This window comes from Pygoscelis adeliae, unplaced genomic scaffold (assembly GCF_000699105.1).
Source record: "Pygoscelis adeliae isolate BGI_AS28 unplaced genomic scaffold, ASM69910v1 Scaffold38, whole genome shotgun sequence".
NCBI classification, from domain to species: domain Eukaryota; kingdom Metazoa; phylum Chordata; class Aves; order Sphenisciformes; family Spheniscidae; genus Pygoscelis; species Pygoscelis adeliae.
The window spans coordinates 9,119,190-9,137,208 of NW_008825614.1; the positions used below are offsets into that span (position 1 = coordinate 9,119,190).

Sequence of the window (18,019 nt, forward strand, 5' to 3'; positions counted from 1 at the left end):
ACACCAGGTACACTTTGTTCATTGTACAAATTAAAAAAGGCAAAAAAATAGTACCCCTTTCCCCAACCACACGTAGAAAAGCACTTAAAAGTTCAAAGGTAAAGCTTGGCACATTCCAAATACGAAATGATTCACTTGACATGCAGCAAAATATACAAGAAGTGATTCTTTTTTTCTTTTTTTTTTTAAACAAACTTAATTCAATTCGTTATCTTTGCTTGGCACAATTGCAATTCATTTTAAAAAAATATTTGAAAAATACTGAAACTGACCTGAATTCAAGTATAACAGTTTCTTCAACAGAAACATTATCAATGCAATAAAACATCACACGGAATATATCGAAGCGTAACGCCTTCTGGTTTTTTTGTGTCTTCCCCCCCCCCCCCACTTTTTTTTTTTACAGTGGCTTTTTTTGTTTCTCCCCCCCCCCCCCCAATTTTTTTCTATACAGTTTTAATGCCAACACAACTTAGAATTGTATTTTTAAATTAATATTATTGCATTGTTTTTGCATATCTTGTGGAACAGAAAATGCAAAGAGTTACTGATTCCCCTTTCAAAAGCAGAGACAGTGGTTTGTTTTTGCATTCAAATGGCCCCAGATACAGATCTCCTGCAGCTCAAACCAGGGTGTGGAGAACTGCATGCACTTACACACACATGCGCGCGCACGCACACTCGCTCCGTATTGCTCCCACACTCACAGATACACTTAGCACTAAAAAGAACCCAAATCAATCACTCAAATGTGCAAGACTATATCAAGTGCATTGCCTACTATCCTTAAATTATAAAACAACAACAAAAAAAGGAGGTTTCAATTACTAGCAAATAAAATTACAAATTCTTGGTGTACATAATGGTTGGTAAAACTCGTCTATCGTTATGCTTCTACCAAATGCCAATGGAGAAAAAAACCCAGTTTAAATAATACGGCATGATCAAACCAATTTAACATTTGCAAAGGTGAAAATAAACCAAAACAAAAAGGTAGGTGATTACAAAACATTGTAAACACTCCCTCCTCCCTCCAAAAAAATAACAATAAAATAGTCAAAATAAAAACTGCAACATGCTTTCAAGAAAATATCAAACTGCAAAACAAGGAGAGATCTACACAAGCCCACCACCACCTCAGCAAGCGCGGGGCAGGTCGGCACAGGCCCGCCGCAGAGCCTGCTCCCCGCTCTCCCACTGGCTGGCACGGCTGGCTGTCTGAGCTCTGATTGGTCGGCAGGAGACTGCCTGAGCTCGGATTGGCTGGCAAGCGCCCGCTCGAGCTCTGATTGGTTGGCAGGGGTGGCTGCCTGAGCTCGGGTTGGCTGGCAGAGACTGCCGCCTGGGAGTCTCGGCAGGGTTGGGCAGCGTTGCCACCTGCCCCTCGGGCGCCCTCGGGCTTCTTCTGCTTCCTCCTCCCCTTCGCGGTACGGGAATCCACAGCAGAAGTCCTCCTCTCCTTCCGAATCAAAGGGCCTTGGCTTTATGGAGACGGTGAGGCTCATACAGAATATGTGCAAAATGATTTTTACAAGCAAAGTTGAAAGACACCCGTTTGACGCAGGGTCCTTTTGGCTAGGGCCATTCACAGGAAGCTGAAGTTCCCCTTCGCGCTCGGGAGGCAGCCGTCGTTCCTTGTGCAGGGACTGAAAAAAAGAGGGAGCTGGCTCTCCTCCTCTTCCTCCTCCTCCTCCTCCTCCTCCTCCTCCTCACCACTCTTCCTTCATGGACACGTGCTGGGGTTATATCCGCTCCTGAAAAGCTTTCTTACACCACCCAACTCTGCGACTCGTCCCAACAGAAATGAATGAAGAACGCTGTTCCGGTTACTCCAGGTCACGAGAACAGTGAGGCACTTCTGAAACAAACCCATTAGGAACATTGAAACAAATAAAAAACCAGCATCGCTTCCAGCCCTGGCAACTACAGGCTGCTGATATAAATCCTGCTGTCCTTGAGCTCCTCCTGACTTTTTCTACAATCCGGGTTCTGCACCTCTTCCTCTTCCTCTCCTGCACTGTCCTGCCCTGGGTCCCTGCAGTTAACAAAAGGCAAGAGGTTGCCATTGGGGCTCTGCTTGCTGTTACCATTGAGAATGTTGTCTGCTGCATTTTCCATCTCTTCTATCGTCATGTCACAGGCGTCTGCGAGCTCCTGGGTTGTGACCTCAATGAACTTTGGATCTTGAGCAAACTGCGTCAGTCCTTCCGAAATCAAGACCTTCAAAAGCAGGTAGGGAACCAGAGACAAAGACATACGTTAGTACTCTGCATCATCAACCCTATCGCACCCCATCACAACCCTCTTTACCGCTGTATTTTCCCCAGCGGTCCTTCTCCCATTCGTGCTGCTAGCCCCTGCTTGGAGATGGGCTCTCCTACTCGTGGCATTGTGGGCAGCAGTATATCTGTTGCCCTGCAAAGAGGACCACATTTCTAGTTGGCCTTGACACCGCTCGTGTCCTTCGTGACTCTGCAGTCTTACCGCTTCGACCAGGCTGCCAGCGCTGCCGTGAAACTGCCTGCTGCTCCCTCCAGTCTGGCTGGGGACGGTGAGGGAGACCGGCCTGGCTCTCCTCGGGCTGCTGCAGCCGGTGTTGTCAGCGTACCGAGAGCCGCAGTGTACTGACGGGAAGCTGCTGTTGAGCTTCTCACTGGACTCTGCCCCGTCGAGGCGCAGAGTCGGGATGGTCTGTTGCGGCCAGCCACGGCTGCAGGGTGTAGCAGGGGGTGTAGCACACAGCCGAGAGAACATGGTGGGGGAATGGCTTCGCTGGAGCAGGGGACTCAGGCCGGCCACCGCTAATGCCTGCAGACAGAGGAGGAACAAGATGAGTGAGAGCCTGCTCTTAGCAGCAGGGGTGGAAGGATGAGGTGCTGGAGAAACTACCTGAGAAGGGCCTGGAAGCTCTTGAGGCTTGTGAAAACAGCTGCGTGCTGCTGGAACGGTTTGGATGTTTCCTGTGTACTCATTTTGCAAGCTTTCCTTTAAATGGTGTATCCTGCGCTAGTGCCAAGCACCAGACTGAAAACTCTCATGACTGCAGTTCTTCAGCCTTGGAGCCGCTGCACTGACAGGAGGGATGCAGCCCCACTCCCCACAGCCTTGCCAGAAACACCACCTCTTCTCCAGTGGGTGAGACAGCAATTCATTTTCCCACCGCTGCCACAACCCGTACCGCTAGCTTTTACTGCCAATTGCTGTGTTCTCTGTAAGTATCTACTGTGGAACCTGAACGGATACCAGATGTGAATTTTAGATGTGTCTGCAGTTGGCAATAACTATAAATCCACCACTGGATTTTAAGGCATCTGCTGTTGGTGGGAGGATCAATATCTGATGATTATACTTCGAGCCATCCTGTCCTTCCTGTAATCATATACACAACCTCTGAGTCATCCAGCTTCCTTTTATAACAAATTTCTCAAGAAGCCCCTTGTTGCACAGGGCTGATCTGATGCCTTATTCATGGCGACTGCTGCCTTGTTCCGTAAGCAATGCCGTCAGAGTCATAAGCTCATCCCAAAGAGCTCACTACTGCCTAGTATGAGCAAATAAATAAATGCATAGAAAATACAAAAGCACATTGACTGCATTGCAGAGAATCCTCTTGTTTGGGTTGGGGTTAGTCTCATCCAGCTTCCGCTATCTGAAGGCTATGTGTTTAGTGTAAGCTAACTCTGTAGAGAGACACCAGCAAGCCTCCTGCCTCTTTTGGATACCTGCCTGAAAATGCTGTCTGGAGGACAAGACTTAGACAAGACTTATACTTGCCCTTTGGCATGCATAAGTCATGCCCTGCAGGCTATGATGGCCTCAGCACACCCCTTAAACTGCCAGGACTTCAAGGAGAGCCCTAGATCTGTCAAGCAGGACAGCTGAACCAGTTTTTCAGCTTGTTGGCAGAAACATATACAAGGTGTTTTATCCAAAATGTAAGGTACTGAGTAGGTTGAAAGAAGCTCTTAGGGATTGCTTTGAGCTTCAGCTGCATGTATTTACATATCATGATGTATGAGTATTTCGTGAGAATACCCCTTCAAGCATTCACGAGCAACCGAATCCATTGTGCTTAGCAGAGGCAACCTTCCCACTTTATGTTCTTGTTTTAAGCACTGTTGTAGGCTAACATTTTTGTAAACATAGGAACACTGCTGAGTGTTGTCAGCTGGAGGCCAGATGCCTATTTCAGGGTAACCCTTCAGTCTGGCTGAGTGACACTGGGGTGGGTAGAGCCCCATCCCTCTAGGTTTGGAGCTGCATGGTGGGATGAGGAAGGGTGAAGTAGCTCCATCCTCTTTGTACAGGTTGGAGGGAGGCGATTCTGCCTGTTGGGTGGGCTGAGAGCATGGGAGGCATGTGTCCCCTCTGCCTGGCCTGCCGTGGGAGGGCAGGAAATCTCAGGAGGGCTGTTGCTGCTGTGGGCAAGGTGGGAAGCTGTTTCCTGCCCACTCTTCCCTGTCCCAACACATTTGCTGGTTGTCCCTGCCACAGCTGTAACTCTCTGCAGACCACTGCTTTCTGGAGCTTGATCCTTAAAGGACAACTGGCTGGGAGGTGAGAAGAGCCAGGGGGCCTCAAGCGCACTCATCTCTCACTCCTCCGCTCTGACTTCTCACTCCTCCCGCCCCTGCCGTGTGGCATTTTCTGCCCCTGTGGCAGCCTAAGGAGGTGGGAAGGCTGTTCTGCCCTGCCCTGGGGGACTGCACGGAGCAGGATGTCTCACTTGCAAGGCTGGCACTACCATCTGCACCTGTTTCTTTTATGGTGACAAAAAGTGGCATCATCAAACCAAAAGACAGAAATCTACTTTGGACTATGACAGCTGGCTAATCATGTAGGTATGTGCCTAAGCATACATTTGCTAGGCTGCTGAGTGCAGTTACAAAGGGCTTAAGAAGCTGATTAATTACATGTAATCTGTTTATGTTTTAAAATGATTAATTACAGTTACTGGTTACCTTTAATTGATATGAAAGTAGACCCTGAACATTTTATTCATATGCATACTACCATCAAAGCCAGTGTAATTGCACTGCAGCATGCAATTTGGGTAGTTATTTTTATCTTTTAGCTAGTTTTTTATTTTACTCTTTCACGGACATCAGAAAATGATAACTCTGCTGATTCCAAAGGACATGTTCCTGTAGCATTCTTCTGGGAATGCTAAAAATCCTGAAAGAACATGATGGCACATACAATTTCTAAAAATTGGACCTTTGATATGGGTGAGAAACTATCCCAAATGGTTTTTAAAAAGTTCATTGGGATACAATGTGGGGACACTGCAGATGGTAGGGTCTCAGTTACATTGCTGGGCCCTTTGTGGTTATTAATGCTTACCTGATGATGTACCAGATGCAAAGGCAGAACTGTCTTCTGCGAGACATCTACACCCTGGTTTTTCTGTCTTTTCAGACACTCTAAGTGAAAGGATGCTCTTCGACCTGAAACAGCAATCACACATAACTGTGTCCATCACTCATAGCACACCACAATCAATCTGATTTCAATTTCTTTTAGTGCAGTCCCATTGGAGATGCAGCAAAGACACCCACATTTTAGGTTCTGTCCACTTTTCTTCAACACCTTGCCTTTTCCAAAGCATTTGTATTTACAAAAAGCAGTCAAACATCACGAACCAACCAGCACTACCTTCCAAGCAAGCTGCAAGATAAAATTCTGGATGATGATTTTTATTTTTCATCTTTTAAAACACTGTCCTAGTAGATAACCATGCAGCTGATTTCCCTCCTAAGCAGTGGAAGTGTTCTCAGACCTCTCTGGTTCAGGGAAAGCCCTCAGCAGGACTGATGATGGCAGCTGAGGCTCTGGTGCAGGAGGGGGTGTCAGGCTGCTCAGGTGACATCGGCCTCCCGCTTGCATATGATCTGTGTGCCTTAGCTGCCAGACATACCACAGTTTATGAGGCTGTGTCTAGAGCAAGGTCAAGTGGAAGTGAATTAATCAATGGTTGAATTCACTGGTGAATGGATAGACATGAAGCATTTTCAAAATTCGGAAAGAAGGGAAGAGAAAAAAATTTTTTTTCTCTTGGAAAAAAAAAGATTTTAGGGGGAACTATTGAAACAGTTGCATTGTTTACTTGCTATAAAATTAAACTTTACTTCTGTAAATATGAGAAAGGTACTCCCTATGCAGGAATTTAAAAGTACTGCAAAGTATATTTATGAACAAGTGCACAGGCTTTACTTCTGAAGAATGGCAAATAAATCCAGTATTAAAGATAGAGCTGCATGGCACACTAAAATATTCTGTGGACTTCTTGATCCTGTTGACATTTTTCTAAAGAATCAAAGAAAATTAGAATTCTGAAAATAGTAAGTATCTATAATATTGATTTGTTGAGAAAAGGCCCGCTCGGGGGTTGGAGGAAACACGTGTTACAACCCAGAGAATGAATGCTACAATGAAGATAAAAAGTATTTCCTCTTTCTAGAGAAAAAAACTAGTAAAATGAGTATGACATCACTGTATAAATATTCACTAGAATGTTATTGATGAAGCATTGTATCAAGGATTGACTGAAAATTTGGCCTTACAGATAGATATAGGAATTGTCATTGCCTAATATTTTAAGTTTTGAAATAAAGTAAATGCTTTTAAAATACTCAGTTGTACAAGCATCCTGAAGGATTTGAGTGAAGACTCAGTAGCCTCACTTTAGACATTACACTACCTAGTCTGTCACTTTTATTTTGTAAGAATATATTTTATATACAAGATTCTTTTTAGTTTCTCCCCAAAATGTCCTTTTTCTCCACACCAGTACTCAGGAAAAAGGCTGAAAAATATTCTACATAAAAGAACTCATTTTCTTCCAGACTCTTACATTTGTCCTGATATTTTCATAAAATCTTGTGATTCATGGATTTCACCTGAGCGTAGTCTACACGCTCAAGCACTTGAAAATCTCCAGATACAATTAGAGCAGAAAGCAAATTTGTATTGTATTAACTTAATCTGAAATTCACTGTTTTCCTTGTAGTGGACAAAAGAGACGTTGTCTTCTTTCTCCCTGCTGAATACACACAGAACAGAACACCATATACTCAAGGCTAGCCCATTCGGTGACTCCCTGGTGATTGTTTGGAGAGTCTATGGCGCTCTAACAAACTCCCCTAATTCACAGGCAAGCTTAATCAAACAGATCACATGGACTATCCAAACAGCCACAGATTCATCTACAGACTGAGCATAAAGTCAGCAGTCACGTGCATGATCAGGACTGTATGCACGCCATGGGTTTCCTGGTCTCACGAGCTAAATGCAGCAAACAGGAACGCCCGTGCCCACACATGCTGAGATTCCTCCAGCAAGACGTGAGAACTCAGTTGAGGCAGAGGAAAGCACAGCCAGCATGTCACGCTGGGATGTTACCTAGTGCTGAGGAGCACAGAAACCCTTTCTTCGGAGAGTGCCGGGTGTCCTCTCCTTTGTTGTTTTCTGGTGGAGTAAGTTGTCTGTTTTCATCATCTTGGTATGCAAGCCTGGAAAGGAGAACAGAGGGATTCTAGAAAAGCAGCTGATATTGGACAGAATAACCCCTCTTTCAGCAAGGAAGCCAGGAAGATCATGTTATCAAATGGATGCAACAGTGAGCTAACTTCAAGCTATAACTGGTTCAGGGGCAGTAAGAGAGGCCACGAGGCAGACAACGCTCTAAAGATGAGATCTGGGAACATTAGATGGTAGAAGTGAATAGGGAGGGGAAGCCCTACAGATCCAGATGTCTCATTTGAGGCGAAGGAAAATCCTAGGTGAAAGATATCCTTTTCAATGTTACTTCTCAGGGCTGAACTGCATTTTTTAAAAGTTATTTTCTGGTATTTGAGTTGTCAGATCAAAGTCTTCTGGCCTTATCCCATAAATTGAAATTTTTGTAGAAAAACATCACCTCTTCCCATCTCTCCCCCTTAATTAAAGAACCACCCAAACACCTTGACTAAAGCTGCAAAGCTCACATTTCAGTAGAGAGCAGACTTGGTTCACTACAGTACTCAATGTCTTCATTCAAATTTTCATCATAAGTCTCATCCTGAGACACTTCCTCTTGGCAAACAATTGCCAGCTGGCTGTCTCTGGAACTGGAGCTAATGAGCAAAAAAGACAAGTCAAGACACGGAGATGGTAAAGACAACCTGTTATAAAGACAAGAATGACAGGCTCCATCTGTCTCAGTTTATTATAATGTTGAAGAGCTATCATAGAAAAATCAGCAGAGTTCACAAACACAAAGCAACAACCTTTGTCTGTGTCCTCTTTCAGAGGACGAGTTTCTTAAATCAATGCTGAACAATACCGTAAACATATTATTGTCATTTGTGACTACATGCACTCTATATATGCGCACATCACACTGACCACTTTTCCAAAGATACACCTCACTGAACTCGAAGTAAAATCTGAGATGGGCTCTTGGAAATACAGCTTTTTCCCTTGTTGCAAAAGCCTTGGTTACGAATTTCAGAGAAGCCTCCTAGACACTAACGGTAACCCTCTCAGCTCTGTGGTGTATGGTCTCTGCCTCCCAAATCCCTTACTCTGCACCATCTCGCCCCTCTGCCTCCTGTTCATGCTCTTGTTCCTTGCTGTCTTTTCTATCTTTGGTCCCCTTTTTTCTCATCGCCAACTGCAGAGTGTTTCTACTGAATTCAGTAGGATCTGTTCAAACCCTCAGGCATGACAGCCCTTAATTCCCTGCTTGCCTCCTCCTTGTCCCTCTGTCTCACGTCTCAAACCTCATATTTCACTTCATTCTGAATTTGTGTTTTCTGAGGAGTAAAGTAAAACCAGGAAGCCCTGAGTTGAGAGTATTTTCTGGAGATGTCATGGTGATCATTACCTCTTTTTCAGCCCTACTGACACCAAAAAGAAGAGCTCATATTCAGCATTAATGGGGATTTGGACTTTCAATGGGAAAAACAATGGGTCTTACACCCAGAGAGCATTAGAGCATGAGGGAGAACACGTACCGTCCCAGTGTTTCGTAGTAATGTGTCCTAATTCAAGGAAGGTACCCAAGGAAGCAAGAAGAGAAAAGAACACCATGTTAGCAGTGTCACATCAGCACAAGTCAGCAAGGGGGAGGGCAAATGGCAGCACTTGTTGTGCAACTCCTGTGGCCTCTCTCAGGAAGGCACAAAATAGAAAAACCACTGGACTCTTTACTTGGGCAATTCTGCACCCAATGAATTTCCTCAATCTTATTGTCCTATTCTATCCTTTGCTGGGGCAGCATTGCCCACTCTCTGCACTGAAAAAAATTTTCCAGCTTCTTCCTGCTGTTACTGAAACAGTTAAAAATATCTCCCACTGATAAAAGTGATACTCCTTTTGTATTAGTCATCTGTGCGTAAACAGCCTGAAAGCTGTCCAGAGAAGGGGATTTTCTTTGCTTTGCACAGTATTGCATTTCTGAAAACCTTGCCTCCCTCCTCCCAGAATGCCTTTGGTGACCTCTGTAGGGATGTGACCCACTGAATGAAAAACCACTGACTTCCACAAAGCTCCCTATTGGGTGCTTAAGAGATGAATTGCAGTCCCTTTGTCTTTCAGTTAGCAGTTGATAAAACACCTCCCTGTGGCGAAGGAGGGACAAATAAGGCTCCTTTTGGTTCTTATAAAGGCTTCTTCATGATAAAGCCCAAAGAAATCAAGTGTGTTCGTCAGTGAGAGTGCTGCTGCTTTGCAGTGCTCAGCTGATGCATATCTGTTGCACCGTGGGCTTTGGCACAAGTGGAGAACCGGAAGGCTCAATCCAGGATGCAGGCTGGGGGATGTCTGGTGGGTGACTTCAGCTAGGCAGCAGTGCTCTGTTGTTTGCATGCATGTTCCTCTCCCTGGTCCCTTGACCCACTCTCTGCTCCATGAAGCTTACCTTTTGGAAGGTAGTTTCCAAGGAGCCTCCTGCACACGTATGGTTGGTGACAAGGGGGTCCCGTGGCCTTCCACTGTGCTGACAGTGCTGGGGTAGCTGGGTGGGCTGGGGAAGCGGCACAGGGCAGTGTTGTTGGCATTATTGATGTTGGCATTGGAGCCTGAAGATGAGTAGCTGCTGGGAGTGAAGGTGGAGTCCACCAACTTCTCGTGAGATGGAGACTCGGTATCCCCCTGGTTGTTGCCAGACTTATTGATGTGCAAAGGTCGCTGGGTGGTGAATGTCTGGGGGAACGCACTCCTGCCATCACTTTGGTAATAGCTGACATGGTTTCCAAACAAGCCTCCGGCTCTCTGTCAGAGAAACAGAAATTATTTTCTCTTTGTGAGTAAGAAGGTTTGCAAGGGCCCTGGTGTTTCCTGCTTAGCCTGTTGAGCAAAAAAAATGTGAGGACCAAAGTGTGCATGATAGCACTGGTGGTCTCTCTGCCAGAGGATAGTGCATGGACTTCTCTGTCAGAGAGACTAGGTACACGCAGGCTGTGAAAGCTTTAGCTTTCTAAAATATTTCAGAGGACTGGCCAGGTGCATAGGTGAGGCAAATGTGTCTCTACACCTCCCACCAGTCCTGGGAGTGCAGGACTGGGTAGGGATGCAAGAACCAGGTAACTGCTCTCTGGTTTTCACAGTGCAGTTACAAAGCAACATTTAGACATGAGAGGGGATTTCAGAAGAGCACCAGAAACTATTAATCACCTGGAGGAATGAATGAAGAAAGACTTAATGAGCCACTTATGTACTGTTTAGATGATGAGTAATGAAAGGGACTGACAGCATCTTTCTGTAAGGAAAGGAAGAAAATGCCAAAGGAGAGGAAATATTACCAGAGGAGACAATTACAAGAAATAGGAATGAAATAAGAAAGAGAAGATTTAGGTAACTTGCTCGGAAAATTTCCTCCTTCCATAGGAGCTCTGGTGGGTTCTGGTATACTTCTTGGAAGGACGCTACTTGTGCCCCTGAAAGGAGGAGTGAACAAAACACCGAAGTATGCCTGGCTGCTGCTCTGCAGACTGTAGGATGGCTGAATTGATCTGTTCTTCAGACTCTTTGGCCACTCTCATTCTGATTTTATTTAGGTTTTATGAGGGAAACTTCCATTGAGAAGAAAATGGGATAAAAACTGTGCAAAGATCTCAGGACTTGGCACCCTGAGTCCACCACTCTAGGGTCTAGAAAACAAGGAGGCCCCAGCTGAAATACAGAGTGCATAAAAGAGAATGTAGCACTCTTTGAGCTCAGCTACTGGTCTAGCCTCAGCTTGTAAACTTGTTCAGCACCTACCCGGAAGATATCATCTTCAGAGGCAGCCGAAACAGCTTCTTTCATGGCCTTATCTAGCTCTTCTTCAGCTGTCAGGTCTCCAGAAATTGCTCGTCGGATCTCTGGCCCAATGTCGTGAAGTGTGCGCAGACCAGCCTGCAAAACAGCAAACTATAGAGCTTCATATCTCCGAGTGGGTATATGAGAAATAAAAGCAGTGCTATTTCTTCCTAAGCACTGTGAAGCCCTTTTACTTAATATAGCATCCCCAGCTCCTAGAAAAACACCAACAAATTCTTTTCTTTCATCTCCAGCTTAGAGAGGGAAAAACTCTTAGCAATTCAACACAGGAATGTTTGTTGCCAGTCCCCTGGCTTCATCACAACAGGACATAAACATAAATCCACAGGCTTGACTAAGCAAGTCCGCATGCTTTCAACTTTGGGTTCTCATATCCACAACCAGAAGCCCTAGAACAGCCGCAGTTCCAGATGAACCATGTTCTCGGTGCCTCTGAAAATCTCTTCTTTTTAATCAGCAGCTTAAATATGGATTTAATAGCTAAACTTCTGGCATCTGGACCTGGACAGTCCTCAAACCCCTCACTGACTGGAATCTGTTCCAGGAAGTCCATCCAGGGAGGTAAGCTGTGGGTATGCCGAGACCTCCGTCTGTATCTGTGCCTGTGTCACAGCACTTTTTAGCTTGCTGGAACTCCAGAGTCACCCTTCTTCCTCACTGTACACTTGAGGGACATAAATGGTGCTGCTTGTACAGTCAATGGGGCTTTCTCATTCTTTCACACAGCCTGGTAGTTCACCCAGTGAACATGTAGCACAGTGGTGAACAGATCCCAAGTCTTAGAACCTGATGCCCTGTCCGTTGGATGGCCTGGGCATCCAGGTATGCTTTTTGCTTTTTAACTGATTTTGCCTCCTGGCAACATGCTCTCCCTGACCCTGTTATAGTGACTCCCCTCAGAAAGGGTAGAGTGAATGTGGTAATAAGCAAATGTCTGCTGGACACTTCGTACTAGTTCTCTAAAAGGAACCCAAATTTCAAATATTACTGGAAGGTTGATAAACTGTGGATATACTTCACTTGTGCCTTCCACCTCCAGAGCTAAGGGGTGTGGCCCGTGGTACATACATGTTTATCCAAAAGGATTGATGTGTTAATTCAAGGGGTCTACAAGCTCCTTTCCAGTGGGGATAGCCCATTGCAGCCCCCAGAACGGTTGAGAGGGAAGTGGGATCAAATGCCTCTACTGTACCACCCCTGTCCATCCTGTGCCCGCTTGTCACCTGCAAGGAGAGCGCGTTGCGCTGGGAGGGCTTGCCCACCAGTCCCTGTTCTTTACGTTTCTTGAACTTCCGGAAATACTCCTGAATCAGGAAAGTGGCATAGAACTTCCCGACGGTCACCTCGTCATCTGCAAAGGGGTATTAAAAAAAAAATAAAATAAATAAGCAACTGATTTTAAACAGTGTCTTTCCTAATGTGACCCTTGCAATTTGCAGCAGAAACGCTAGGTAGCACAGTGCATCTCTGCTTTTTATGGCATCAGGATGCAGGGCTGAAGGAAGGGATTGCTCCACAGCCAGAGCTTGCTGTAAGTAGTCAGGAGGAGAGGTGCACGCGGCATTTGGATAGACTGGCTCTGCTGGCAGAGAACCCCGATAGCTATGCACCTCTGGATGTACATTGTTTATGGTGAAGCGCCTCTAACCTTTGCAGTCTCTGGTATTGGTTTACCACATAGGATCTTGCTATAGCAGCAGCCTCCCAGTCTGGATCAATACATGCTGCTCTGTCTTGCGATAGCCTGGGGTAATACACACTCAGAGTCTGGGCTCACCAACAGCGTCTGACTGACCATCCATCCCAGACCCGATCTGGCCCTTCTCTGCATTGAAATTCTGTACGGTTGTGCCTAGCATGGGTGTGAGCGAACCAAAATGATCACCTCTCCCCAGAAATGCAGTCATTGCTGTATTCTCACTCAATACAAAATGTCAATGAGCAAAAATGTATGCTAAGTGGACATGGTCCACTGACTTCAGAGGAGGCTGAGCAAGGTTCAGGATCTGGCTGCAGCTCTTAACTCACTACCAAGTGCTGTTCTGTGCTATAGCCCCTGGAGCCACCTGGAAGGTCAGCGAAGGCCACACTGGATGCCCATGCACCTGGGGTCCCAAGAAGCCTAGCAAAGGAGTTTCCCAGAAGCCTGGTCATTACAGCCTACCAGGGACGCTGCATAGAAACCCACATCAATCTGTTACACCAGTTCAGACTGGCTGAGGAATGTCCCTAGGCACGTGAGTAGGACATTGACAGGTATCATAGTAGAAAGCAGTTACGTGAGTAAAAAAAAGAGTTATATGCCACAGTAAAGGTAGTTTTGCTAAATATGAAGGGGTTATGAGATGGGGCTGCATCCTTAACTTGTGTGTAAGGCCATATCTCTTATGCAGTCAGATAAAGTCCACATCATCGTCTCTGGAGCTACTTAGCTCTGCCTGCTTCCTTTGCCCCCAGCAGGCACCAGGTAATGTCCAGGGGAGCAAATGCCCATGATCAAACTGGGGCAAGATCTGGGAATAAAGGTTTCTAACTCCTATTTATACACCTTTTCTTCCTTCCCTGATTTCTCAGCAGTAAGAACATGATACTCATGTTAGTATAGGCAGAAACAGATCTCAGCCTGATGAAATACAGGTAACAGCTTGTAGAAGAAAGCTTGTCCCCCATATTCCACCTGATGATCACGAGATGCAGTAGGATATGTCAGGTGGGAAAAAAGACAGAGAGATTCAGAGACTGGGACAAGATCCTGCACTCACCACCTGCGGGGGGCACCACCTGGTCCAGCAGCTTCATACTTGTGCGCTTCCAGATTTTCTTAATTATTGCTCTCAGCTCTTCGTTGGCTTGCTCCAGGTTACCTGCAGGGTGAAAATCATCAGAGACAGGAATTAAGCAGACCCTGCAGAGGAGCAATTTCACGTCTGGCATGGCAATCTTAGGAGGAAAATATCAGAGCTTCTTCAGTAGTGGAAATTTTTGGGCAAAGAGATGCTCTAACCATTGCTAAAGGCCCCTCACAGCAAGAGGTCTTCTTCCTAAATATGCATAGTCATCTAAGGGTAGGAAGGTGACTGTGTTACTGACTGATAGTCTGCAACAGCCAGAAACAACAGAACCATGGTACTACTTCACCCCAAAAAGTAACAATCTCATCTAACACCTCAAATTTTAATTGAGATCCAGTAAAGGTTGAATATGATGAGAACGGAAGTCAGTTAATGGGAAACTACAGCTTGGGGAAGACAAATAATTGGTGGTAAAGATGCATCTAGAAATCTGAAGACCTGGGCCTGCTTGCAGCACTTTCCAAGAACTACCTGTTGCAATCCCTGCCTCCCAGCAGATATCAAGTTCTTCACGTGGTGCTAAGAGTCTGCCTTGGAGAGTCTGCACAGTGGTCTGACAAGGCACTCTGGGCATGTGCAAGGCTTTCACTATCCAACTCAGAGGACTGTCCCAGGATATTCATGTTTATTCTCTGAAGAACAGCATAGGCTATAACAAGCCTTTTATGTAACTGTTTGAACTTAGACATTACATGTTCCTCCAAGGGGCTCTGAGCTAAATGAGACATTAATCACGCCACACTACCCCTTGAGAGTGAGTGAAGCAGATTCGGTTTATATCCTTTCCTTCTAGGCACCCATTTCCTCCCAAAGGACTCACCTTCAATTTTATTTCTTGATTTATGTACATTCAAACCCCTTATAATTGAAGCTCTCTTCTCTCTCTAGGCATACGAAACCACTATCTTGTCTTCCTAAAGGTGCTGTTCCTACAACTTTTCTTACTGCTCCCCAGCATTAAGGCTCCTCAGCGTGCTGCACAGGGCTCTGCATGGCAGTAGCTCTCTCAATAGGATGCAGTGAAGACAGGGACACTAAGTAACTTGCTGAGGATGAAACAGGTGGACAGCATCAAAGGCAGAAATCTGACTCAGGAGGGCTAATTCCAAACTCCTGCCCTAACCACTTACAAGATCCTGCTAAGGCAAGAAAGCAAACAGTTTGAGGCTTTAGGTGGTTTCCCAGGAGTTCACTGGCAATGACTCTGAGAGTTTGAGGCTAAGACAGACAAGAAAATTGAGTCCTTTTTGGGTCTCTGTTTCATAAGACACAAGATGTCCTACAGGGGTTGCGGTTCGCTTTTTCCTCAGGAGAGCCTCTTTGGCTACAGTCAAATTCTGTTTAGCACAGCATTCAAGGCCTTAATATAATTTTTTTTTAAGTTTTACCACTTCTTTTGGCTCAGCTGTCAGTATAATCCTGGCACAGTAAGCTAGGGTTCTGCTGGTCTCTGCTTTCCCATGCCTCAAATGTAATGCAGCCACTCCTGAGGCAGAGGTGTTTAGCTGTGAATCACACATACATGCTCTTTTAGAGCATCTCATTGATGCTCATACATGAAGCCAGGTTTTGACTCAGGACCAATATCTTTCATTACAGCAGGCGACAGAGTGCAACAAAGGGGACAAGCTGAGCCCAAAATCTTGTCTGCTTTCCCCAACTATACCTGCTGGTCTATGCAAAGCTATTAACAGTCCCTTTGCTTCTCATCTGTCTTTAGACCTACAACACCACTGTCACTACAATGTGATGTTAACTCATGCTAATGGAAGCACAGGAGGAGTTTTAGTGAAGTGAGACCCTCGAGTCCAAGATCTTTTGCCTCCCTTGGATTGGAAGATCAGTGGCAACAGCAGGCAAAAAGTGGCCCAGCTCTGCAGCTGGTTTGCACAAGGGGAGGCTTCTTTGCCCTTCTTCCTCCCCCTGATTGCTGTTTGAGCCGATATTGATCTGAAGCTTTTAACTTTGAGACCGTTGTAAAGAACGTGATCAATAATCTGAGATGATACCATGGGAAGCACCAGCTTTCTAGGTAACTGGAAACACTGTTCTCTCCCTAGAAGATATTATTCCTCCAAACATCTTCACATTGCTTTTTATACCATGTGCTGCTTATGAGTAACTGGGATCACTTTACACAAGATGTCCTTATTGTTGTATTCCAGCTCAGCACACTTTGGTGTGAACACCACTCAGCTACCTTTGTACCCGTACAGTCAGCAAGCTTCTTACCTTCTGTCTTGATCCTCAGTGCTGTTCTGACCAACGCAAAGAGAGTGGCATTGAACATGACAGTCCCATCACTGTTCAGTGGCATATTCATGGAGACAAGGCGCTGTAGAGTAAGGAGAAGAAAGAGAACAATCATACTGCCAACACACGGACTGAAGCCTCATGATGCCCTCCAGACCTGCCACCCCTCTTATGTGAGCATCCATGGCCCGTGGATTTAGTTACACAATTATAAAAGTACTTGTCATATCCACCGATGGTCCCAGCCATGGTGTGTTTGCCCTGGGGCCTCTCTTCCACTGATAGATACTCCATTTTCTTCAATGTGGCTATCACTTTCTAACCTTCATTTTCCCCAGTGGCCAGTGGGCATTTGCCCACAGTGTATTACATGGACAGAGATTTGTTCCAGTTCCCAAACCATTTGGCTTTTAAATGACACCTTTTTTTTTTCTTGTAAGGAGCAAACTGATTTCTTCGTACCTCATGAGGCACTTGCAAACTCACCTGCCCTAAAGCTGTGCCTGGTGCAAATGAATACAAACAGAGAGCCAGAACCTTTCTTTTAGGTGACAGGCTTGAAGAAAGGGGATTAGCCGAACCTGAAAGCTGGTCTACTTTATCCAACTATTCCGCCTCTCTGTTTTAAAACAAGGCTGTGTCTGCCCTGCAGTAATTCTGTAAAGCCATGTAGGACAGAGAGTGAGTGCTGAGTACTGTTGCAGCTGCAGGGTGAGCTTCAGTGAGACCAATGACATGTATCTGAGACAGATGGAGCAGAGTCACCAGATCTTAGGTCCTTACTTCTGTCTCAGGAGGTAAGAGACACCAGGGACTTGTTTTGAACTCTTATGCTTTCAGGGGTTGATTTTGTTTGAGCTCTGTCTTCTGCCACTTTCATGCAACAGGCTTGGTTCAGTACCAAACTGGAGGAAAGGGTGTCATCCCCCATCACTACCACTGCAGTCATAGAATGGGGAGTTTGAACCAGATCGAGACGACAAACAATTGCTAGACAGCAAACCGAAAGGGATCAGCAGTAGGCCACAGAAGTCACATACTTCTGTGTACAGGCCCCAGGCTTTGTATTTTGCTCTGAGATTGATATAAAAAACAACTACAAGTGTCACATACAAACTCTGGGACTTGCGAGGAGATAAACAAAGAACTTCAAATGAAGGAAGCATAAAGGTTATAAACATGTCATTATTCACTAGAGAGAGTCCTTTTTCATAGCCGGAGTCTCACAACCAAAGAAATGAGTGAGACAATGACAGAAAATCTGTCCTTGCCCTCCCTGTATTTTAATACCGCGCTCACCTTGCTGTTTAGTATCTGTCGGTTATTTAAGCAAGAATGAGAGATAAGACTAGGTTTTTGGTGCACCGCTTAGTCCAAAGAAAACCTCAGGGATACTTTTACTTGCCCTGTTATTTCTGTCTGTCCTAATCTGTCTTGGGATGTGTGTTTGATACCGCAAACATACGTGTGGCTGATTCACTGCTCGGTATTTGAGAGCTGTAGCTAGCACACAAGCTCTCTGCTAGCTAGAGAGAGGGCTGGCGGTGCGCTGATTGATGCCTCGGACTAGCGGACAACCCGCCTGCTGGCGACTCTCCCGCCCTCGGCTA

The 18,019-nt window shown here is 45.5% G+C and overlaps 1 protein-coding gene across 1 annotated transcript in view; it reads right to left on the minus strand.

The window, feature by feature from the left end:
* Nucleotides 1-1,923: 1,923 nt before the first annotated feature.
* CACNA1C (calcium channel, voltage-dependent, L type, alpha 1C subunit) overlaps nucleotides 1,924-18,019 on the minus strand; it is a 422,263-nt gene continuing 406,167 nt past the window's right edge. Inside the window, 11 exon segments of the mRNA XM_009332885.1 lie at nucleotides 1,924-2,220; nucleotides 2,485-2,808; nucleotides 5,344-5,447; nucleotides 7,402-7,511; nucleotides 7,986-8,114; nucleotides 8,997-9,023; nucleotides 9,902-10,254; nucleotides 11,245-11,379; nucleotides 12,528-12,655; nucleotides 14,067-14,168; nucleotides 16,389-16,491. Coding sequence (XP_009331160.1) covers nucleotides 1,924-2,220; nucleotides 2,485-2,808; nucleotides 5,344-5,447; nucleotides 7,402-7,511; nucleotides 7,986-8,114; nucleotides 8,997-9,023; nucleotides 9,902-10,254; nucleotides 11,245-11,379; nucleotides 12,528-12,655; nucleotides 14,067-14,168; nucleotides 16,389-16,491 — 1,812 coding nt within the window.